The sequence below is a fragment of the Pelodiscus sinensis genome, chromosome 20, assembly GCF_052426305.1.
Source record: "Pelodiscus sinensis isolate ZL-2025 chromosome 20, ASM5242630v1, whole genome shotgun sequence".
Taxonomy (NCBI): Eukaryota; Metazoa; Chordata; order Testudines; family Trionychidae; genus Pelodiscus; species Pelodiscus sinensis.
The window spans coordinates 21959921-21985468 of NC_143071.1; the positions used below are offsets into that span (position 1 = coordinate 21959921).

Sequence of the window (25548 nt, forward strand, 5' to 3'; positions counted from 1 at the left end):
GTAGTAGGAAACCGTCTACCAGGTGGTCGTACACGGCCAAGTGGTGGCACTTCTCATCTTGGGTGTCCAGAAGGGGAGTGCACCCATCCTGTGCACCTGTTCTGTCCATTCTGGACTACCTTTTTGAACTTAGGTCCAGTGGCCACTCTACCTCCTCTGTCAAAGTCCATGTGGCATCTCTCTCCGCCTTCCATGTTGGTTTGGCCGGAGTTTCCCTGTTTTCTGACCCTATGGTCAAAAGGTTCCTTAAGGGTTTAGATAAGTTGTATCCCTCGGTTAGACCCCCTCTCCCTGCTTGGGACCTCAACCTCGTGTTGTCTAGGCTTATGTCGCCCCCTTTTGAGCCGCTGGCCACATGTTCTTTGAAGCACCTCTCTATGAAGGTTGCATTCATTGTGGCCATTACATCGGCTCGCAGGGTCTCCAAGTTGATGGTGCTAACTGTAAACCCGCCCTACCTAGTGTTTTCTGACAATAATATGAGGCTCCACCCTCATCCGGCTTTTCTCCCAAAGGCGATGTCACCGTTCCATTTGTCCCAAGAAATTTACCTCCTGGTTTTCTTTCCAAAGCCCCACGCCTCCCCTAAGGAGCAAGTGCTCCATTCCCTGGATGCTAGATGTGCGCTAGCTCTCTATATTGATAGGACTAAACCCTTTCGCAAATCCACACAATTGTTTATCGCTGTCACTGACAGGATGAAAGGGCTCCCCATATCGACCCAGAGGTTGTCCAATTGGGTCGCAGGTTGTATTAGGGAGTGTTATGCCTTGACCGGGAAAGTCCCGCCCCGGGTACAGCACATTCCACCAGGGCTCAGGCATCCTCTGTAGCTTTTGGGGCACAGGTTCGAATCACTGAAATCTGCAGGGCGGCCACATGATCGTCGCTCCATACCTTTACGGCGCACTATGCACTGGCACAGCAGGCCAGGGAGGACACAGGAGTGGGCTCTGCAGTCCTCAGCTCTGTATTGTAAATATGTATGGTTTATCAGTATCACATTGCACTTTATGCAGTTTTTCTGTGTTCGCTTGGTTGAATAAATTTGTTTGGATTGTTCAGCTTTCGTGGACTTCTCTTTCTGAGTGCTCCGACCCCTCCTCCTTGAAGTGGGGTTGGCTTGGAAGTCACCTAATTCGAATGGACATGAGCAACCACTCGAAGAAGAAAAGAACGGTTACTTACCTGTAACTGTTTTTCTTCGAGATGTGTTGCTCATGTCCATTCGACTGCCCCCCTACCTCTCCTTCATCGGAGCATCCGGCAAGAAGGAACTGAGGTGGGGCAGCGCCAGCAGGTGTACTTATGCCCCCCCATGGTGGTGCCACTCCAGGGGGCCCCCTGCCAGCGCTACAGGTACCTCTAGGGAAAACGCTCCGGAAGACACAGTGCATGCGGTGCGCACACCTAATTCGAATGGACATGAGCAACACATTTCGAAGAACAACAGTTACAGGTAAGTAACCATTCTTTTTTATAATCAACCATCTTATTTCTGTTTTCAGAAACACTTGCTTATGGTGTTGCCAATATTTGACATTGCAGATCAGTTACAGGAACACAAAATAGAGCATGTTCATTAAGAAAACAGCTTCTTATTTATTCTATGTATAATGGGCTATGGTCACATCCCCAGAACTTAAGGATTCAGGTCCAGCTGGTGAAAGATACCACCTAACTTGCCTCTACTGTGCACTGGTCTTGTTGAAAAGTTATGGAAAGGGTATGTGAGGGAGGATTTCCACTCTGCTGTTCATCGTAGAAAGGGACCAATCCGACTTGCAAGTTTTGGAAGGAAATTGGAGATGTGTTCTAGATTTTAAGGGAGAGGCTTGGTTTCCTGTTTCCCTCTTCCATACATATAGGTGCCCACCAATAACAAGAAAGGAAACAGATACAAGTCTGAAGGCTGTTAGTAGACTATAGTATCTGACAACTTTCCTGAGTGGGGCAAAAGGTCTACAACCTTGTATTTTGAATTCTTAATCCTGTCCTTGAATTCCCTTTGCTGTCTTGTAATTCCTCTTGTGGCATGTCAACAGACTATTGTTTAGGTGTTTTTAGCTGAAATATTGTTTGCCAACATGTAAATTCTTCAGAGAATTCCTCAGTTTGAGATCTGTTAATGTTCTACCACCTTAAAGCCCCTCTTTCCTCTTGTACGTGCAAAATGTGATCCAAACCTCAGCTGAGTGAATTCTTTAGTTGCAGTGTTGTAGTCATGTTGGTCCACTCCCAAGATTTTAGAAAGGGTGAGGCTATATCTTTTACTGGGCCAACTTCAGGTGGTGAAAGAGGCAAACTTTTGAGCTTACCCAAAGCTCTTCTTCAAGTCAAGACACTTTTAATAACACAGGCAAGCCATAGGGTATGTCTACACTGCACACTTATTTCGAAATAGCACTTCTACACTGCAGGGAAGCCTCAAAATTAGTCCAAGGCAGGCTTTCTTAATGTAGACATGCTATATCAATTTTAAGGCCAAGGAGGCATTGGGGAGGAATAACTTAGAATGGCCCTGGTGAGGGGCTATTTTAAAATAGCAGCAGTGGAGTGGTCTACACATGCCTTATTTTGAAATGTCTATTTTGGACATAGAGTGAGGTTTACGCATTTTGGAGTAAGCCAGCCATTATTTCAATATTATTTCAAAATAACGGAATGGCTGTGTAGATGCTCATATTGTTATTTTGAAATAACTCTAGTTATCTCGAAATAACGGTGCAGTGTAGAGAGCAGTAGCTATAAAACATGCTCTCTGGCATAGGTCTGTTAACACTAATGAATGAAAGCTATCCCTTTTACTTGAGCATAAATTGTTAAACACTCATACAATCAATATGGCTCTTCTATGCTTTTAAGTAGTTCTTATTTTGATAAGAACCCAAGTCAAAGAATTGTTAAACAACAAAACCCTTGTGACTTTAAAATGTTGATGTAATGTTAAGAATAAAATACTCCCAGTTATACAGCCTTTCCTCATGCATCATTTGGGTGGGGTAGGTTAGTAAATTGTTAGAAGTTAGGTTTTTTTGTAGTTCTTTTATTAACGATTTTTTTTGCATAGTGCTTCAAAATCTGCATACTGCATTTCAGAATAATGTGTGAATTCTGCTTTAAGTGAAAATTCTATTTTAACGCTGAATTTTGTAAACTCTGCAAGTAGGTTAGAATCTTTTAAAACTGAATATTGAAAAATGTTACTGCTGTATCTGCAGACTAAACAGGTTGGGTGCGTCTAGACTGGTAAGATTTTGCGCAAAAGCAGGTGCTTTTGCGCAAAAACTTGCCGCCTGTCTACACTGGCCACAAGAATTTGTGCACGAACACTGACTTTGTAATGTACAAAATCAGTGCTTCTTGCGCAAATACTTTGATGCTCCTGATCAGGCATAAGGATACTTGCGCAAGAGGGCCAGTGTAGACAGGAACGTTAATTTCTTGTGCAAGAAAGCCCGATGGCTAAAATGGCCATCGGAGCTTTCTTGCGCAAGACAGAATCTATACTGGGCATGGATGCTACAAAGGCACATGCCAGTATAGACGCTCTCTTGCGCAAATACTTTTAACGGAAAAACGTTTCCGTTAAAAGAATTTGCTCAAAATCTTGCCAGTCTAGATGCAGCCATTGAGTTTTAGTTCTACAACTTATTTTTTTTAATCTTGCAAACTGATAAATATCCACACTGAAAAATTTAATATTAAATTTAAGGGCATGGTTCAACAATATTTCTCTCTCCATAATGTCCTACAGGAAATCATGCGTAAATAAAGATGACATATACCTCTTGAAGCTTAGATGAACATGAATTTGCCAAATTAAACTGCCAAAAATGTATTGTACCCTATGAAGAGACAGGAACATAGGGTCAACATATAGGTACTTCCATGAAAAAAATGGCCAAAGCTTCTCTTCCAAAGAATCAAGTGGTCAAAACTTTCATCATGAATAATATAATGAAAGCTTGTCCCTCCCCCATTACCCTTCTTTGCCTTCCACCGCCAGAAGTACCCACCTGCTCTTAATACTTATACTTCCAGGCTACGTCTACACTGGCGTGATCTTGCACAAAAACTGTTTAGCGCAAGAGTTCTTAAGTTAAAGTAGTTGCACAATAGAGCATCTATACTGGTATGTGCTTTTGCGCAAGAGATGTGCTTTTGCATAAGAGCGTCCTTGCCAGTATAGACACTCTCTTGTGCAAGAAAGCTCTGATGGCCATTTTAACCATAGGGCTTTCTTGCACAAGAAATTCATGTTGCCTGTCTACACTAGCCTCTTGTGCAAGAACAGTTGTGCAAAAGGGCTTATTCCTAAGTGGGAGCGTCAGAGTTCTGGAGCAAGAAGTCCTGATTTCATACATTAGAACGTCATTTTACTTGTGCAAGAACACACAGCTAGTGTAGATAGGCAGCAAGTTTTTGCGCAAGAGCAGCTGCTTTTGCGCAAGATCGCGCCAGTGTAGACACAGCCCCAAAGTGTTTCATGCTGCATTGGCTGTCTCAGTCAGTTTGCACTGAGAGGAAGAATCGTACAGACTCATTTATAAGGGAGACTTTTTTCAGCAATTGCTGTTTGTGACTCCAGGGCTACGTCTACACTGGCCCCTTTTCCGAAAGGGGCATGCTAATTTCACAGGTCGTAATAGGGAAATCCGCGGGGGATTTAAATATCCCCCGCGGCATTTAAATAAAAATGTCCGTCGCTTTTTTCCAGTTTTTAGAAAAGCCGGAAAAGAGCGCCTACACTGACCCCAATCCTCCGGAAAAAAGCCCTTTTCCGGAAGAGCTCTTATTCCTACTTCAAAGTAGGAACAAACCCAAATCCCTCAGTCTCTACTCATAGGCCATGTGCTCCAGCCCTCTAATAATTTTGGTCACCCTCCGCTGGACCCTCTCCAATGCATCCACATCCTTTTTATAGTGGGAGGCCCAGAACTGGACACAATACTCCAGATGTAACCTCACCAGAGCCAAATAAAGGGGAATAATCACTTCTCTGGATCTGCTGGCAATGCTTCTCCTAATGTACCCTATTATTCCCTTCACCTTCTTGGCTACAAGAGCACGCTGTTGACTCATATCCAGCTCAAATCAAAACATTTGGGAACAAGGCTGTCTGTCATGGTATATTACAGCATCAAAAATGGCAATTTATGCTTGTGTACTGGAATAGCTTAAGACAGAGTTAAAATCCATCCCATAAAGAAGATAAATATGTTATTCCTAAAATATAGCTCCATTAGGATACTGTAAAGGGCCAAAAATGTCAATTATGACCCTCAAAAATCCGAGAATTCTGGTATTTCACATTTCTAAGAAGAGGCAGTTCCTTGAGTGTAAGGATGCCATTTGAACCTTATCTCTGGGACAGACTTGCCCTCCTGAGACCTAACCGGCACTTATGAGGTTGTGTGCCAGCTCCATATAACATGTGGGGAATAGCTACTTAAGGGCCCAAAAATGATACAAGCCATTATTTCAGCAAATAGGGCATTGATCCAGAGAGTACTGTTCCTCACTTTAATGCACTAATCTTTTCAAAGGCTTGTTAGGGGCAACCCAGAATAGTGTTATTGTTAGAGAATGATTTAGGGCACAGAACTTGACCAGAGATCTGCGATACCAGGAAAGATATTGGGTCAAAAATCTATCCTTCACTTGGCTTAGACTGGAGGCAGATTTTGTCCACAATCTTGTTAAGCACAACTAAATGTCTTAGTTCAACAAAATTACAAAGTCACTTTGTCTTCTCTGTCAAAAAGGTTTGTCTTCACTGGAATTTAACAGAAATCTAGTTAAACTGGGTTATCTATTGTACTGTAAAAACAAACCTTTTTGGCTCTAAAGACACAGACTAGATTTAAAACTTTAACACAAAATACTAATTTACCTTCTCTTGCTCTTCAGATGGGCGCCCTCTGTATGTGTTGAGGTTGGGACAGATGGATACCAAAGGCTTAGTGCGAGCTCTTGGGGAGGAAGCCTTGCTTCGATATGTAAGTGCTTAAGAGATTACTTGTTTATTGCTAACAAATTTATTCTAATTTTGCAATTTCTTGCCACACCAGAATGATGGGCACATAGATATTTTTCTGCATGCTTTAGCAATCTGTTCTCAGTTTGAACACATCGAATCTTCCTAAACAGTTCACTTTAGTGTTCTTTCAAGCTATAGACTGATGGCAGAAAGTCAGTTGTATGACAGTTACTGTAGTTCTGAGCTGACAGTTAAAACAGCTTGTGTAGTTTGTATAGTTCCTGATGCTTTTATATGTGCAGAGTGGGGAAAAAATGCCTTCCTAGGAATTGTATGAGTATCCTATTTTAAAAAAATAAAATACACCCAGACTGTAGCCTTAGATGCAGTATTTATTTTAAAAGGAAAATTGACTATAATTCATTTTCTTTGAAAATCCCATAGTGGTGCATTCAGTGTTGGTGTACCCAGCTTTCAAGCAGAACAAGCATACTCTACAGAAGCATAATAGGAACAGCCAATACTTTGCCTTGGTCACAAGCCAATCTCATGGTTGCAGACTTTCTGTTTCTGGTGGAGCTATATTTGTGCTTAAGGCTTTTTTTTTTTCAATCTTTTTTGGTAATTATCTTAACTTTTCTGAGGGGAGCCTTTGAAGGTTCAAAGGATAGAAGTTGGAGGTTTAGGGATGAGCTTAGGGAGTTTTTGTCATGCCAAAAATCTGAGACCCAGAAGTGAAAATCATGCACACTAGTGTCTTCATAATTTGTTGACTCTGAATAACTGAAGAGACAAGTTCTACTCCACAAAATATACTGAATGCCTTTCTGATGTTCATTTGCCAGAAGAAAAGGGTGGCCCCTAAGGTTTTGTCCAGAATTCTTCACCATAGTATCCAAGAACTAAAATGTGGTGCATATGTTTTTAATTTTCTTCTTGTAAATTGCCTAAAAGTTTCTGCATTCATTGCTCCTCCTAAATCCACTATTACATGTCTTCACTAAATATCCTTTTATACTAGTCTGAGGTTACCTTGAAGGTCTAAGGCTCAGGTTATGAAGATTCAAGTTTCTCCCCAGTCCCAGCAATCCCAACCATTTTAGAACATTCTCTAAAACAGTACTCTCTCTTTTGTAGGTTCTTTCTATAAATGAAGAAGGATTGAGGCGATGTGAAGAGAATACAAAAGTATTCGGCAGGCCTATAAGGTGAAACATCAGAATTTTTGTTATTTTTCAGAAATAACATGAGGTATGGATTTTTGTGGGGCAGTGTTCAAGTTAGACCACAGAGTTGCGGATCAGCTGATTGTTGGCACAGCATGGCGGCCATTTTTATTTTAATGAAGCGGTGGTTATTTAAATCCCCGCTTCATTGACTGTGTCGAGTAAATTACTTTACATGGCTCCGTTTATGGAGCCATGTAGTCTAGACGCACCCCAAAAGTTTACTAGTGCATGGCATGCCCATTCTCATAGTCTGACTACAAAGAACTCCCAGTCCCAGCCGGATTGAGTGAGAAGCTAAGTATAAGACTTGGGTCTCCTATGTACTGCTATGGTCTTGTGTTGCCCCTGGGGGTTTACATGTAAAGGTCAAAGAAGTGAAATATACACGATCCACTTACTAAAAAAATTCACTTTGATTCATATGATGTCTTTGGGAGTCATTCCAATGGTCTAGAATCAGTACAACATAACTGAGCATACAAGAATGAGTTCTGAATTCATACCCCTTCATCTGGGCCTGATTTTGGAAAGTACTGAAACACATACTTCAGTCTCACTGACATGTGTTTAAATTCTGTCCTTTATAGGCAATGTTATCCCAAATTGAGTCCTAAATGCGAAAATGCAGTCTTAAAATGCAATGACATTTTTAAAACACACACTTGTGTTAAGGAACAGGCATGCTGAATTTTAAATTCCCAATGTAGAACCAGTACTCTCACCCCACACTAAAGGCAGTGATTTATTAGGCACTATTCTGGTGTTTTGTTAGCTAGTAGTAAATTGTGACATAGTGGGGATTGGGTTCACTGTTTGCTTTGTTGTGTTGTATGTGATTCTACTGTCCTATGCTGCCCTGTAGTAACTCTGTGTGTGTGTATGCCTCAGTTTCCTTGGGCACTGCAACACTATCTGGATGAGGAGGGGAAGGCTGGGCACCACTCACTATGGAAGTATGTTCAGTCTCTCAAGCCTGAGGACCAGATGACAGCAGATAACATCTTGGGCCAGGGAAAGGGAACAAAGGGAGAGGCAGGTCTAACACCAAGCCAGGGACTAGGGCCTGGGGGGGATGAGTCAGTCTCCATTAATTTAGGATGAGAGAGGACGCTTAGAGCAGGAAGGAGGCGGGAAAAGGGCCTGGGGTCCCTTCTTCCGGAGAGAAATGGCACTGAATGCTCCTGGTTCCTGTGTTAACAATGATCTTGTGCTATGCTGAGACTCTGCGAATCAATAAACCTTCTGTTCTACCTGCTGGCTGAGAGTCACATCGGACTGCAGACTGGGGTGCAGGGCCCAGTGACTCCCACGCACCCTGTGACATAAGCATTAGGAAGAGATTGAAATGGTTGTTTATCCTTTTCTCACATGCCCATCCTATATCAGAATGAGCACCGTGATCATTATATACAGAGCCATAAGCATGGCACTTTATAGCTAAGAAAAATTTCCTTCTTCCAAGATCTTAGTCTCCTACATCTACAGGCAGCACAAAATATGAAGAAGAGGTGGGATGAGATGTACTGTGTACAGAAGGAAGTGTGGGGCAACTGAAAAACCAACCAAAATTGTAGATCTATGATACAAAATTGAGTGCTCATGTCTCAAATGATCAAATGCAGTGGTGTGAATAATGAAATATGATTCCAGCGAGATTCTTAAATCTTTTTATAATTAATAGCTCTTGGACTTGTTTGGTGGATTTGGAGGGCTTGAATATGCGACATTTATGGAGACCTGGCGTCAAAGCATTACTAAGAATCATTGAAGTGGTTGAAGCCAATTACCCTGAAACATTGGGCCGCCTTCTTATCTTGCGTGCTCCCAGAGTATTTCCAGTCCTCTGGACACTGGTACGTTTGCACTTCTAGTATCTGCGCCTGGATATGCACTTTTCATGTACATGCTGTCATGAAACCTTTATTGTGCTATTAGCAGTAAATGTTACCATCTGGAAACCCCATTTTTGTAAGACATTTTATTTCTGGAATTACAACAAAAATTCTTAAGAAGAAAAATATGTTTATGTAGCCAGATGAATAATTCACTCATTTACTCTATATACTTTACATAACATGAAATAAAACAAAATAGAACCTGATCAATTCCATTTTTCTTTGTAGGTTAGTCCTTTCATTGATGATAACACCAGAAAGAAATTCCTTATTTATGCAGGAAATGACTACCAAGGTCCTGGAGGGCTGCTGGATTACATTGATAAAGAAATTATCCCAGATTTCCTTAGTGGAGAGTGCATGGTAGGAACTTAAACTATTGAATATTACAATTTATTTGTTTTTTCACTCTTGTATTTAAAAAAATAAATAAACCTCAAAAATGAAGATTGCTAAGTATCTTCTTTAAGTGTGGTTTTAGTCTGCTAAAAAGCATTTTCATACTAGTTCCTATGAATGACTCAGGTTGGAGGAACTGAGTGATTCCTTATAGAAGCAGCCTTTGCAATCGACCCTGAAAAGAGGAATAGACTGTTCGTGAAACAGATCACAAATCACTAACAGAATACTCTGCACCCATAAATAAATGCATTTTAAAAATTGTCTTCCCCATTATGTCCCAAGACTGAAGTTCAAGCTGGTAACATTGTGTCACATAACTGCTTAGCCCAGGCAGGAATCATAGAATCATAGAATAGTAGGACTGGAAGGGATCTCGGGAGGTCATCAAATCCAGTCCTCTGCCCCCATGGCAGGACCAAATACTGTCTAGACCATCCCTGATAGACATTTATCTAACCTACTCTTAAATATCTCCACAGATGGGGATTCCACAACCTCCCTGGGCAATTTATTCCAGTGTTTGGCAACCCTGACAGTTAGGAAGTTTTTCCTAATGTCCAACCTAAACCTCTCTTGCTGCAGTTTAAGCCCATTGCTTCTCGTTCTATCCTCAGAGGCCAAGATGAACAAGTTTTCTCCCTCCTCCTTATGACACCCTTTTAGATATCTGAAAACTGCTATCATGTCCCCCCTCAATCTTCTCTTTTCTAAACTAAACAAACCTAATTCCTTCAGCCTTCCCTCATAGGTCATGTTCTCTAGACCTTTAATCAATCTTGTTACTCTTCTCTGGACCCTCTCCAATTTCTCCACATCTTTCTTGAATTGTGGTGCCCAGAACAGGACACAATACTTCAACTAAGGCCTAACCAGCTCAGTGTAGAGCAGAAGAATGACTTCTTGTTTCTTGCTCACAACACACCTGTTAATGCATCCCAGAATCATGTTTGCTTTCTTTGCAACGGCATCACGCTGCTGACTCATATTCAGCTTGTGGTCCACTATAACCCCTAGATCCCTTTCTGCAGTACTCCTTCCCAGACAGTCGCTTCCCATTCTGTATGTATGAAACTGATTGTTCCTTCCTAAGTAGAGCACTTTGCATATGTCTTTATTAAACTTCATCCTATTTACCTCAGACCATTTCTCCAATTTGTCCAGGTCATTTTGAATTATGACCCTATCCTGCAGCTTAGTCGCAACCCCTCCCAACTTGGTATCATCTGCAAACTTAATAAGCGTACTTTCTACTCCAATATCTAAATCGTTGATGAAGATATTGAACAGAGCTGGTCCCAAAACAGATCCCTTCAGAACCCCCCTTTCCAGCAGGATTGTGAACTGTTAATAACTACTCTCTGAGTACGGTTATCCAGTCAGTTATGCACCCCCCTTATAGTAGCCCCATCCAAGTTGTATTTACCTAGTTTATTGATAAGAATATCATGCGAGACTGTATCAAACACCTTACTAAAGTCTAGGTATACCACATCCACTGCTTCTCCCTTATCCACAAAACCCGTTATCCTATTAAAGAAAGATTGGTTTGACATGATTTGTTCTTTACAAATCCATGCTGGCTGTTGCCTATCACCTTGCCACCTTCCAAGTGTTTACAGACGATTTCCTTAATTACTTATTCCATTATCTTGCCTGGCGCAGAAGTTAAACTAACTGGTCTGTAGTTTCCTGGGTTGTTCTTATAAATGTTCTTTTATATAAATGGGCACTATCTTTGCCCTTTTCTAGTCTTCTGGAATCTCTCTTGTCTCCCATGATTTTCCAAAGATGATAGCTAGAGGCTCATCTTTCAGCTCCTTGAGTATTCTAGGAGTATTCCTCACACAGTTTAAAAGTCTGAGGGGGTATGTGTACACTACCCCGCTAGTTCGAACTGGTTCCACGAGGTGTACCGCTAGTTCCACGAGGTGTACCGGTAGTTCGGAATAGGAATCCTAGTTTGAACTACCTAGTTCGAGCCCCGTGTAGCCGCGCTGCACGGGGTTCGAACCAGCGGGGTTTTAAAAATGGCGGCTCCCCGCTTATGCAAATGAAGCCCGGGAAATTCAAATCCCGGGCTTCATTTGCAAGTGCGGTATGCCTACATTACCCCGCTAGTTCGAACTAGTGGGGTAGTGTAGACATACCCCAAGGTGCTTCAGGAACATTGTTGTTTTTTAAGTTTTCCTCCCACTGTTTTTAGGTTCATAGAGCCATATACAGGCAGTCCCCGACTTACGCGGATCCGACTTATGTCGGATCCGCACTTATGAACAGGGCTTTTCTCGCCCTGTGTCCTCCGGGGCGAGAAAAGCTTCTCCCGGTCTCCCTGGTCTGCTGTGGGGGGGTCCATCAAAGCCGCTGGACCCCCGCAGCAGACCAGGGACATCCGAGCAAAGCCGCCCAGGCGGCGGGAGTCCCGCTGCCTGGGCGGCTTTGCTCGTTTGCCCCGGAGCAAAGCCGCCCAGGCAGCGGGACTCCCCCCGCCTGGGGGGCTTTGCTCCTGTCCCCCTGGTTTGCTTGGGGGGGGTCCAGCAAAGCCTCTGGACCGCCCCAGCAGACCAGGGACACCCAAGCAAAGCCGCCTAGGCGGCAGGAGTCCCCCCACCTGGGCGGCTTTGCATCTGTCCCCCTGGTATGCTGGGGTGGGTCCAGCAAAGCCGCTGGACCCCCCCAGCAGACCAGAGACACCTGAGCAAAGCCGCCCAGGCGGGGGAAGTCCCGCTGCCCGGGCGGCTTTGCTCATTTGCCCCTGAGCAAAGCCGCCCAGGCAGCGGGACTCCCCCCGCCTGGGCGGCTTTGCTCCTGTCCCCCTGGTCTGCTGGGGGGGTCCAGCAAAGCCACTGGACCCCCCCCCAGCAGACCAGGGACACCTGAGCAAAGACGCCGCCTAGGCGGCTTTGCTCCCAGGCAAATGAGCAAAGCCGCCCAGACGGCGGCTTTGCTCTGATGTCCCTGGTCTGCTGGAGGGGTCCAGCGGCTTTGCTGGACCCCCCCAGCAGACCAGGGGAACAGGAGCAAAGCCACGGAGCATGCCCGCAGCGGGCATGTCCTGCTGTGGGCGTGCTCCAAGGCTTTGCTCCCCGTCTCCCTGCAGACCAGGGAGACGGAGAACAAAGCTGCTGAGCACGCCCGCAGGGGGACAGCCCAGGCACGCTTGGGCTGTCCCGCTGCGGGCGTGCTCCGCGGCTTTGCTCCTGTCCCCCTGGTCTGCTGGGGGAGGGGGTGCAGCTAGTGCCCCCCCCCCCAGCAGACCAGGCTTTTCTTGCCTACCCCTGGGGTAGAGCAGCTGGGGGCTGCCGGGTTGGTCCCGCAGCGCCACTCCGGACCAACCCGGCAGCACCCCAGCTGCTCTGCCCCAGGCGCCCTGATTCAGCCTCTGCTGGTCAGTTTCAGCAGCGGCTGAATCAGGACGCCTGGGGCAGAGCAGCTGGGGTGCTGCCGGGTTGCTCCAGTAGAGCCGAGGAGCCGCACTACTGGAGCAACCCAGCAGCACCCCAGCTGCTCTGCCCCAGGCGTCCCCAAGTCAGCCGCTGCTGAAACTGACCAGCGGCTCACTACAGGAAGCCCCAAGCAGAGTTGCTCTGCCCCAGGCTTCCTGGAACCAGCCGCTGATCAGTTTCAGCAGCAGCTGACTTGGGGACGCCTGGGTTTCTTAAGTTGAATCTGTATGTAAGTCAGAACTGGCATCCAGATTCAGCCGCGGTTGAAACTGATCAGTTTCAGCAGCGGCTGACGCCAGTTCCGACTTACATACAGATTCAACTTAAGAACAAACCTACAGTCCCTATCTTGTACTTAACCCGGGGACTGCCTGTAGATTGAAGGCCAGAAGGGACAATTATCACAGGGTTCGACTTCCTGCATAACAGCGGCCAAAGACCTCACATGCAGTAGTTTCTGCAATTTTTACGTTCCCCGCTATTGCTAGAGAAACAGATTATTAGGGGCCTGAACTTGTTTTTGAAAAGTCTTTTAAAATGGGAATGTTTGTGTACATAGGTAATGAGTGTCTTAATGATTTAGGTTTTCTATCATCTTCTCTCTCTTTTTTTTTTTTTAAGAAAATTATCGTTGATCATCTATAAAGATGAAAGTTTACACCTTTGAGTTATGGTATCTGAAGACCATTTTGTCATAGTCCTCTACACATCCTAGCTTGCTCCCAATTGAGATATCTGGAGGCTGTAGTTGAAAACCAGAACCTAATCATGAGCCACAACTGCATGAGGGAGGTGGAGAGAACAAAGATGAGACCAAAGTTAGCATTTCCAGATCTCTCCAACTCATTATTTGTCTTATGAAACATATCCTTTGTCTCTCCTGTCCCTCCTTCAAATCCCCATTGGAATAGCAGGTCCCTTTTAATATAACAACTTGTATTTCTGTAGCTTCAAAGAGGTGGCCAAGTTAGTCTGTAACTGGAAAAACTTAAAAAACAACAAATAGTACTGGCAGCACTTTAAAGACTTACAAAACATGTAGATGGTGTCATGAGCTTTCATGGGCACAACCCACTTCTTCAGATGCACTCTTCCCCTATGAATCTTAGGCCAATATATATAGTCCTTAATGCCTTGAGATATCAAATGCAGTAGGGAAGCATTTCTTCCCATTTTATAGCTGGAAAAACTGAGGCCACATACATAGCAATCGGCACCTTACCAGCTTAGCCAAGTATTGAACCTAGAACAAACAGTTCTCAGTCCTTCCTTTCCTTTCTGCTCATGGGAATCTCATTTATTGTCTCTCCTAAAAAGGTGGTTGGATTTTCTTAGTATATTGCTGTGACATCACACAGTGAATTTGTCTTTACGTGGATTACCGTGTGTTTAATAGGCACTCGCTCTCACCCCAATGTTTTTCTATAAAACTCATCACAATAGCATGTTAAGTGCTGGAATTGGATTAATCAGTTGTGCAAAATGTTTCCCTTTTAGGCTTACTTTATAAAAGTGGTTATTAACTTACTCCTCTACCTTTCATGGAAGTTCTTTTGAGCTGCTCTGGTCCTCCATTTAAAGACACACATACTAGGTATTTTGGACCAGTGTTTATTTTCAAGTGGCTGCTACTTATAGTAACAGTAGCTTTCAATGAAAGGAGTCTGTTCAATGTAATTTAGAACTGTGCAAGTCATTTATGAACCTGGAAAAATCCAATATTTAAATAAGCAAAAGTGACTTACCAGAAGATAGAACAAAATATTGAATGCTTCCTGTCTATTTCAGGCAACAATGCAATAATTTCTTTATTCTGGTTAGTTCTGGATGATATCTGAATGCTTTAAGAACATACATAAACACAGGAGCTTCAGAGCTGTTTTCTATATTACACTGTTGCATGTTTATTTTGATTTCTTTACCTGTTTCTGATATGATACTTACAAATTAGCAGAGACCAATTCAAGTAGTGAATTTACTGAAGAATATCTTTGTATTGATAACTGTAAGATGACTTGTATGGCCAAGCTCAAGTTGGGTCAGGCTAAAATATTACTCATCTCTCTGTTCTCCAGGAATGCCATACAGCATTGGTGTTATTTCTGGGGGTGCCAGTATAGGAATATAGCTTTTTTAGGACATTTAAATTTTGAAAAGTGTGAGGGAGGTGAGGCCTTGTAGTGTTGCTTTCATGATTTTCTTTTTTTAAATCTCCAGTGTGAAGTTCCTGAGGGTGGGCTAGTTCCTAAGTCTCTATATCGGACTGCTGAAGAATTGGAAAATGAAGACATAAAACTGTTGACTGAAACCATTTATCAGTCTGCAAGTGTCTTCAAGGGAGCTCCACATGAGGTACAGCTGCAATCCTCACTCCTCTTCTTTCACTTGGTCTTTGCTCCTATAAAATGAAAGCAGATTAGAATCTGGTCACTCAGGGTACGTCTACACTTGCACCCTAGTTCGAACTAGGGATGCAGATGTAGGTGACCGAAATTGCTAATAAAGCGGGGATTTAAATATCCTGCGTTTCATTAGCATGATCTCGCCGGCGCATTACTCCACTCAACAGCTGTTTCGAAAGTGAAACTGCGCACTGACATGTTAGTTAGAACCAAACCCCTTGGTTATTCCTCATTTTTTGAGGAGTAACGTTAGTTCGAACCAAGGGGTTTGGTTCAAGCTAACACGTCCCAGCACGCACTTTCACTTTCGAAACAGCTATTGAGCAGAGTAACGTGCCAGCGAGATCATGCTAATGAAGCGTGGGATATTTAAATCCCCGCTTCATTAGCAATTTCGGTGTCCTACATTTGTATCCCTGATTCTAGGGTGCAATTTTAAAGCAGGTATTTGGGTTCCCTAAATACTCAGAATGAAAAAGCTTCTGATTTCTCCTTGAAGCCATGAGTATTGCAAGCCAAAATCAGGATCTGGGAAGTTTGTAAAGAAGTAAGTGTTAGCATTTTTAAGATACTCCTTCTCTTCTGTGGAGGAGGTAGGCTGACTGCCTACTCCGTTGGATTCCCTGACCAGAGCACAGGAACTACATTATTAGCTTATAAAAATGCTACTGACTCTATCCATTTAATGAATAAGATGACTTTTTCATGCAATATTGATTTAAAAAACTCAGAACTAAACAAGTTACTCCATTTCTTTTCAAGATCTTTAAAGAGCCAAGCACTCTAGATGGCCTGAGCTGAGTTTCACTAAGGGCATTTCTACACAGCAGGGTGAAAGTTGAATTAAGATACGCAATTTGAGCTACGTCAATTGTGTAGCTGAACTCGAAATAGCTTAATTTGGCTTTTGGCACTGTCTACGCAGCAGGAAGTCCAAGAAAGAACTCTCTTCCTTCGACTTCCCTTATTTCTCGTGAAATGAGGGATACAGGAGTTGGAGTAAGAAGTCCTCCATCTTGACATTATTTCGAAATAATGGTTTGCTGTGTAGATGTGCCTTAACTAAACTAATATTTTTAATATGACTTACAAATAAAAAGCAGATATTTATACCCTCTCTTAGTGATTCAATATGTATAAATGAGTCTGAAAGGTTTTTAAGTCTCATTTTAACCTTAAAAATATCAGGGATATTAATATAACTTTTCCTGTTTTCTTAAAGATCTTTATTGGAAGTTAAAGAAGAAATGGAATGTAGTCTTATTGGGGTTGGCAACATTCCAGAAGTGTCATGCTAAGATTTAACACACTCACTTCTATTTATGGATCCATGTGCCCCTAGACCGAGTCCCACTGGGTACAAAGCCCTAAAGGGCCCCGAGCCCTCACCTGCATCCTGAATGTGCAGGGTCCTCAGCTTCAGTGCCGCCTCTTCCCACCACCTCTTAGCACAGCTTAGCCTAACCTGCTGCCAGGGAAGGGGGAAGGCGCTGGTTGGTTGCACACCATGAGAGCCCCTCCCATCTGGGCACCACGCAGCCCAATCTGCAGCCTTCCCTATGGGTGCAACCGAGGCAGACACCCAGCAGTGGGCAGGACTTTTCCATGGAGGAAGGAGACAGAGCTCCTCCATGTGTAGTTGTGCAGCCCATGCCGGGGGGCAGTGAGTTTGCTTTCTTCGTCTCCCACCTGCCCCCCCACAGTGCCAGCCACAAGGCTCCAGTGGCAGCATGGGCTCCCTGCATGCCAGTCAAAATGATCTTACATGCCACTTATGTCACACATGCTGTGCTCTGCCAGTCCCTGTCTTAGACTTTAATAGAAAGGACATGGATAGTTTTATCTTCTGCAGAAGAGTTTTTACTTCAGCAGTTTGTTCAGGTTAATTAAATACTAATTAATCACTAATTAATTTACTTCAGCAGTTTGTTCAGATTAATTAAATACTAATTAATCAAAGCATTGTGGAAATGGTCTGAATAAATCACTTCACCTTTCAGTTAGGTTTCTCTTATGCATATCCTCTTCTTGAAGGCTCTCAAAATGTGATGAAAAGGGGGGAGATAATTTTGTACATGAAAACCAGCAAGAAAGCACAAACCCTTTTTTTAGCTTTTGCGGGTCACTTTAACATGCCTAACTAAGTGCAAGCATGAGAGCTCTGATGATATCAGGACTCTTGTTAGTGAAACTGCTACCTTTTATCCCATTTCCTAAAAGTCGTCTTTACTATAGGAGGGGCATGGACATCACTTTTGACCTGCTTATGAGTATGCTAGAAGATTTAACTGGCATTGCTTGGGTCCCTCAGGGTAGGGGACTGAGGATGTGGGGAGTGCAGAAGTCAGAACAGAGACTTGAGGATGTAGTGGGCTCAGGGCAGGAGGCTGTGGACGTGTGTGAGGGAGTGCAGGAGTGAGAGTTGGGGGTGAAGGGCTCAGGACTGGGGTTTTGGGGGTGCAAGAGTTGGAAGAGGCTACACTGTCTGGATGGCAGGCAGGAAGCTTACCTCCATTTCTGCCCCCTTCTGGTCCAATAGAGTGTTAGCTGTCCTAGTCCCCATTTCAGGCCCTTTGCTTGCCCCCTGTGGTCATTACACAGTATAACTGTCCATGCTAGCCGCCCTCCCTTTCCATGTTGTGGAAAACAGTTGCATTCCAGGCCCATTCCACTGACCTGGTACAACCAAGCCCTTGCTTTGCTTTAAGTTATGATAAGAGGAAACTGCATACCAAATTTGGTTGTCCTAGCTCTTACCATTTATGAAGAGTTCTTGAAAAAACGTACACATAGACTTGGCTTGCTTGCTCACAGACAAACAAATTCTCTCAAATATATAGTAGATAGCTTTAGAAAAAAATGACTAAAGCTTTTAATAAAGGCCACAAAGAGAGAGAGGTTCTGTCATTGAAAACTCTCTCGTTCCTATCTCAAAGCAAGTAATATGATAAATGAGAGAATGAATTTGTATCTATTATAGAGCACTCTCAATAGTCATCATAAATTGAGAGTTCACCTGTAGCAACTCTTTTTCCTAGTAAGAATTTCAGCCTTTAATGAGCATATTGCTATTGTTTAATTTAAATTTTCTCTCCCTAGATTCTTATTCAGATTGTAGATGCCTCATCTGTGATCACGTGGGATTTCGATGTATGCAAAGGTGACATTGTTTTTAACATCTATCATTCCAAGAGAGCACCACAACCTCCTAAAAAGGACTCTTTGGGCAGCCACAGCATTACATCTCCTGGAGGGAACAATATACAGCTAATAGACAAAGTCTGGCAGTTAGGGCGTGATTACAGTATGGTGGAGTCCCCACTTATCTGCAGGGAAGGGGAGAGTGTGCAGGTAAGATCATTAATTCGACTGTCAGCAAGACTGTATCTTTCTTAATTTTATGTTTTGTTCCCAGCAGATACCTTATTGTAACAATGCAGACAAGTTTATTTCCATTTGTTGTTGTTGCTTCCAGGGGTCACATGTGACCAGATGGCCTGGCTTCTATATTCTTCAATGGAAATTTCATAGTATGCCTGCCTGTGCTACAACCAGCCTGCCTCGTGTGGATGATGTACTGGCGTCTCTACAGGTCTCCTCACATAAGTGTAAAGTGATGTACTATACAGAAGTGTTAGGATCAGAAGATTTCAGGTATGTCCTCTAATTTTTTCCATCCATGGGCAGAATTCATTTTGTTATGCACACCAAGGAAAGTGCAGATGTGAACCACCAATAGAATCGCATGCTGTGGGTACTCTGCTAATCAGCTGACCAGTACTTGACTCTCTCCTTGGCAGTTGCCCATGCACTCAGCTTACAGGGAAAACTGATGTACAATAAAGGCTCAATGTCAAACATTCTTTTTGTGGCCAGCTTACATTTTGCTTTGTAGCTTGGTACTGCCTTGGTACAAAATACCAAAAGCCAAATCCACTAAAGAAAAATCAAAATACTTTGGTGTAGTTGCCTTGGTTAGAAAGCAAGCTGTGTGGACTTGTACTTTACTTAAAGAATCTATAAAATTGCAAATAAAGCCTCATAACAATATATCGAAGATAGTGCTGAAAAATAACTAGCATTGTGATCAATGTTCCCCCTAACTTTTTCCATCTACATGCAGAATGAATTTTGTTATGTGTACTAAAGCATGTGTAAATGTGCACCACCAATAGAAGCACATGCTGCCAGCTGTGGGCACTCTACTAATCAGCTGGGCAGCATTTGAATCTCTCCTGGGTGGTTGCTCAAGCGCTCATCTTACAGAGAATACTGATTGTGGTGGATTACACCGGAAGAGAAAGTGAATTGATTAATCTCATTTTAGGCCTTGTCTACACTAAATGGAAGATTGCCACTGCTGCAATCGGTCTTCTGGAGTTCAATACAGCAAGAATAGTTAAATCAGATTCAGAGGGTGCTCCCCCAAGCGTACACCTGCTTTTGCGAGAAGTAAGGGAAGCCAATGGGAGCATTTGTTCCCATTGACCTCCCACTGTGAGGACACCACCAAGCTCATCTTAAGGTAAACTGACTCTAGCTAAGTATTCTGCGTAGCTGGAGTTATGTATCTTAAGTCGAGCTGCCAGGTTTAGCATAGACCCAGCTGTTGCTAATGGAGATTTAGCCTGTATTACAAAAACACTACAGGTTGAGCCTCTCTAGTCTGGCATTCTCTGCTCTGGCAACAGCTATGTTCTGGCATGATTTTTACTTAGACAGATGTCTATTTATCATGGATGTGGCCAAGTTTCCTCTGGTCCCATAAAGTTTGTTTAAAGCCACCAGTCCTGACTCTGTGTTCTGGGTTGTTATTTAGCTAAAATTTACTGCTAAATGTCTTCTGACATTTCAGTAAGCAGTGGAAGTGTTGGTAATGCTGCTGTATAATGACTACTTCTAAGTCTCACTTTCAAGTGCATCAGATTTCTCTGAAAATGGATAAGCGTTCTCAGAGAGTAGTTATTAATGGTTCACAGTCATGCTGGAAGAGCATAATAAGTTGGGTTTCACAGGGGCCTGTTTTGGTTCCGGTTCTGTTCAATAACTTCATCAACGATTTAGATGATGGCATAGAAAGTACGATTATTAATTTTGCAGATGATACCAAGCTGGGAGGGGTTTCAATTGCTTTGGAGTATAGGGTCAAAATGATCTGGACAAACTAGAGAAATGGTCTGAGGTAAACAGGATGAAGTTTAATAAGGACAAATGCAAAGTATTCCACGTAGGAAACAATCAGTTTCACACATACAGAATGGGAAGTGACTGTCTAGGAAGGAGTACTGCTGAAAGGGTGATAGTGGACCACAAGCTAAATGAGTCAATGGTGTGACACTTGCAAAAAAAGCAAACATGATTCTGGGACGCATTAACAGAAGTGTTGTGAGCAAGACACGAGAAGTTGTTCTTCTGCTCTACTCTGCGCTGATTAGGCTTCAGTTGGAGTATTGTGTCCAGTTCTGGGCACCACATTTCAAGAAAGATGTGGAGAAATTGGAGAAGGTCCAGAGAAGAGCAACAAAAATGATTGAAGGTCTGGAAAACTTGACCTATGAGGGAAGACTGGAAGAATTGGACTTGTTTAGCTCAGAAAAGAAAAGACTGAGAGGGGGCATGATAGCGGTTTTCAAGTTTCTAAAAGGGTGTTACAAGGAGGAGGGAGAAAACTTGTTCATCTTGGCCTCAGATGATAGGACAAGAAGCATTGGACTTAAATTGCAGCAAGGGAGGTTTAGGTTGGACATTAGGAAAAACTTCCTAGCGGTCAGGTTGGTTAAACACTGGAATAAATTGCCTAAAGAGGTTGTGGAATCTCCATCACTGGAGATATTTAAGAGCAGGTTGAATAGACATCTGTCAGGGATGATCTGTACAGTGTTGGTTCTGCTGTGAGGGCACGGGACTGGACTTGATGACCTCTCGAAGTCCCTTCCAATTCTAGTGTTCTATGATTCTATATATCTGTGGTGCCCAAAGATGGTATTTTTTCTTGTTACACACAAGAACCATTACATGTTGACACTAAGGTTATACAAGGCTCTTTAGGTTTAGTTGGTGTAGTGAAGCTGAATAGTAAATAGAACTTAAACAAAGGTACATAGTAGAATTTCAGTTTCCTCTTCTGAAACCTAATACTTTGTCTTATTACAGAGGATCTATGACCAGCCTTGAATCAAGTCACAGTGGATTCTCCCAGCTCAGCGCTGCCACAACCTCTTCCAGCCAGTCCCACTCCAGCTCCATGATTTCCAGGTAGTGCTACTGCAAATGAAAAGCAAATGGATAACATGGCTGGACCCTCATCTGCGACAGCTGACTGCAATACAGCATATTTAAGTGGCATTGCAAAAAACAAAACCCTTTTGTTAGATAGTAAAGTAGCAGTTTGAATTTTAAATGTAGTGTTTCTGTTCAAGTTAGTTCGGACAGCTAGTCTCTTTAACTTTTACCCCTTTCCCCTAACTCAGCCATAGATTTTTGTAAGCATGCTTGCACAAATCCTCACCCTTAAAATACAAGGGCTGTTTTGGAAGGAAAAGAATAACGCGCTGATTAAGAATTATTTTTTAAGAATGGGAAAAAGCAAAAAGCAGTCCTACCAAAAATATTCCATGGTGCATTAGAAAGCAAACAGAATTCTCCTGCCTTCTCGCCACATTATGGAATACCCTGTGATCTTCCAGCTGCTGCAAGCTCTCTTGCCACTGCCACCCACTCACACTGCTGTTCAAGAGAAAGCAGTTCCTGTGCAAGTGGAAAGTAGTTACAGCAGAGTTGTGGGTAAGCCATTAACACTAATATCTATTGCATGAGCACATTGTTGGGGATTCCCAACTCTGAATGTTTAGGGTAAATCTTCACAGGGATAAAAGACTTGTGGCTGAATTGCTGTGCTGGTGTTTGGGCTCAAGCAAGAGCCTAAGCTCTGGGACCCTGGGTGAGTGGAGGGTGCCAGCACTTGGGCCCAAGACCAAGTTCACTGATGTGCCACCAGCTGAAATATTTTATCCCCATGTAGACATACTCTTAGGGGTTAAAAGCAAGTTTAGCTCTTTCCTTGAACTTTTATTTTAAGCCATGAATGTGGTATGGAGAGGGGCAGAGAACAAGCTTTCCTTCACCATGATGACCCAAAGGCTGGTCCAGATTGGGTCCATAGTCTATGTCTCACTTTGTTCTGGAGTTACTTTTTACCCACTCCACTTACCTGCTATACTCCACAAGCACTCATTTTACAGGGGTTTACTTGATGCTATGAGTGTAGATGTACGCATTCCGCAAAGCAGAATTCGGCTTGCTCCTTAAATCTGTTAGGAGTCAGCATAGCTACATCAATTAACTTTCCTATACTTGCTCCTCCTCAAATTCTCCTTGCAGGCATCATGTGGACTCAGAAAAAACAAAACTTCATAGTGTCCACTGGAGGTAAATAATGTAAAGTGGACAGTAGGATCTTTACACCATACAAAAACAAATATGGTTAGATGACACATCAAATCCTGCCTAAGCTACTGCATTCATTATTACAATCATGAGTGGTGAAGTTCTTTTCTGGATTATTATTTAACATATGTAGTTCCCAAGCTGTCCTGCTTTGTCAGGGACTAACCTGATGTCATCTCAGGTTCTACCCTCTCCTCCGTCCCCAGCAATTAGCTATTGAATCTCTCAGGCAAACAAAAGATGTTAAGTAAACACTTTTTTGGTAAGTGGAGTGAAAACATGGCATTCAGAATGTTAATATGTGATATGCCACCTGGCATTAATTACAGCTTGGAGCCCAGCACAAGTTGCTTATTTAGACCACTGGTTGAAGGTTTTTCCCCTACTAGAGAACTAAATTGTTCATCCAGATGGAATAAGTTGCTATATTGCTACAAACGTTAATAGCTAACTGGATAGGATCTTAGGCTTGCAATAGCCTTGATTTGCTCATGAGGAAAAACTGCTGAAGTATTGCATGTTAAGAACAATGGTTTACTTAAGATAACAGGTTGCCCAGCTTGAAGAATGCTGAGTCCTGAGAAATTCAGAGTAAATATTTAAAACATGTGTAATACTTGTACATCCCAGTTCAGAAAAACAAAACTGATGTGCAGCATGTGAAGCCCAACATTTGTAAGTCAATGCTAGCATGTAGTCTTGCTTATAAAGATGCTAAAATTTGGAATTAATAAATAAGAATAGCTATGCTGAAAATCACACCCTACTGCACTTTATCAACTGTATCAGGCACCTTCGACTTTTAATTTGCTTTAATATCAAAGACGGAGGCAGGGCTCTCACACTGGCTGCCAAGAATATTGGCAAACTAATGCTGGGGCAAAAGAATAGACTTTAGTGCCCTGGTGTTAAGCAGGTTCACAACCAGAGTATGTAGATGTAATGGACAATACTCCTTCTCCTTTGTATGAACTACCCACAATCCTGCTTACTGATATTTTCTCTGAAGAGAGGTAATTTGATACTTGACCCACAGGAGCCAGTGTTCTACACAGAGGAGCTAATGCCATAGAAGGCACTATACCGTTAACTTGGTGACATTTGTGCCTCTTTCCAAAGGGGAGTTCCCCTTTCCCAGGTTCTAAGGGCTCTCCCTTGAAGATGGTGTCCCCCCCTCCTCTCTCTCTCTCTCTCTCTCTCTCTCTCTTTTTTTCTCTCAGATGGCGATTTTGCTGACAGCTGTAAAGAAACTGCTCCATTCAACAGTCCACATCTACCCTGAGGTGTCTGGCTTTGTACAACTTTGAGTTACAGCCACTTTTCAAGGCTCTTGAGTTTTTTGGTTTTTTAGTTAGCTCAAAACTGGCACTTTGGATTTGCCCTGAAAAGTCTATTGCATTTAAGAACACAAATCACATGACTGCACAAACAGTTGAGAGGTTAATACACAAGAAAAGCAAGATGTAAAGTGCTATTGCACATAGGACTGAATTATGCAGTTTGAGATAGACTGGATTAATTTTAATACCATTGGCCTCCTCTTTTTCATGTGATATTGCTGTTATTACTCACTCTTCCTTTTTGTCAACCATTCTGTTGACTCTTCTCTCTCTATTACCAATGTCCTTTTTGTCCATATTCATGAATTGCATATCCAATTCTGTAAATGTTTTGTAAACATATTACCTCACGGTTGGTAATAAGAAAGACAGTCTTTAAAAGATTTTTTTATTGTTAACAATAATAAATGTGAACCGTTTGAAAAAAATTCAGACTCTTCATACCTAATTCCAAAGATTGAAGTTGCTACAATGTTCAGTGGAAACTACTGCATGGTTTAAGTGTCCCCCAGCTCCCAGTGGGATTCCACAGTGCTACTGGGGGACTGGCAGAAAGAGTACTCTTTAACTCTCACAGTGGTTGACCTTTCCTATTTTACGATGTATCTTGGTCGTTGCGAACCAATGGGCTTTTCCAAGCAGAGCACAGGACTATGAGAGCAAGAACAAAGTCTAGTGGAAAGGAAGAGGGTATGTCTACACTTGCACCCTCTTTAGAGAGAGGGATACAAATGAAGACATTTGAAATTGCAGCTGAGGCCAGGAGGGATAGCTCAGTGGTTTGGGCATTGACCTGCTAAACTTAGGGTTGAGTTCCATCCTTGAGGGGGCCATTAAGGGATGGGGCAAATCTGTCAGGGACGGTACATGGTCCTGTCGTGAGGGCAGGGGACTGGACTCAATGACCTCCCAAGGTCCCTTCCAGTTCTATGAGATAGGTATATCTCCATATATTTTTATTATAATTGCGTTATGGTGCTATTTCAAAATATCAGACGCTGTTAAGATGCAGTATGAGGAATAAAGGTTATTTCGAGAGAAGGGTTTTCTCTCAAAATAACTGCATCTTAACCGTGTCTGTTATTTCGAAACCGCGCCATAACATGATTATGCAAATGAAGCACGGGATATTTAAATCTCAGCTTCATTTGCAATTTCGAATGTCTTCATTTGCATCTCTCTCTTGAAAGAGGGTGCAAGTGTAGACATACCTGAAGAGTTGCCTTTTCCAAAAGAAAATTTTGCTGCTAGAAGGAATTATCCCACAGTCCATCTTTGACTGGTATTGCAAACTCTAGCTACACTATGGATTGCCAAAAGGAACAATGGTGATTAAAGCTAGATATTTTATAACATCTTGGAAAACAATGCCAATACATCTCAGACACTGTATAAAGAAACCACTTCT

At 42.8% G+C, this 25548-nt stretch overlaps 1 protein-coding gene across 3 annotated transcripts in view; it reads left to right on the top strand.

The window, feature by feature from the left end:
- The window catches only part of SEC14L1 (SEC14 like lipid binding 1), a 110009-nt gene extending 85441 nt beyond the window's left edge, over window positions 1-24568 (top strand). For 2 of the 3 annotated variants that reach the window (XM_075903576.2, XM_075903577.2), the window contains 9 exons: window positions 5914-6002; window positions 7121-7191; window positions 8894-9065; window positions 9336-9470; window positions 15170-15304; window positions 18454-18705; window positions 18830-19008; window positions 21508-21609; window positions 24021-24568. In XM_075903576.2, coding sequence (XP_075759691.1) covers window positions 5914-6002; window positions 7121-7191; window positions 8894-9065; window positions 9336-9470; window positions 15170-15304; window positions 18454-18705; window positions 18830-19008; window positions 21508-21609; window positions 24021-24036 — 1151 coding nt within the window. In that variant the 3' untranslated portion in view covers window positions 24037-24568. Of the gene's footprint in view, window positions 1-5913; window positions 6003-7120; window positions 7192-8893; window positions 9066-9335; window positions 9471-15169; window positions 15305-18453; window positions 18706-18829; window positions 19009-21507 lie in introns of all 3 variants that reach the window. The other variant, XM_089771961.1, reaches the window with a different exon arrangement.
- The last annotated feature ends 980 nt before the right edge of the window (window positions 24569-25548 follow it).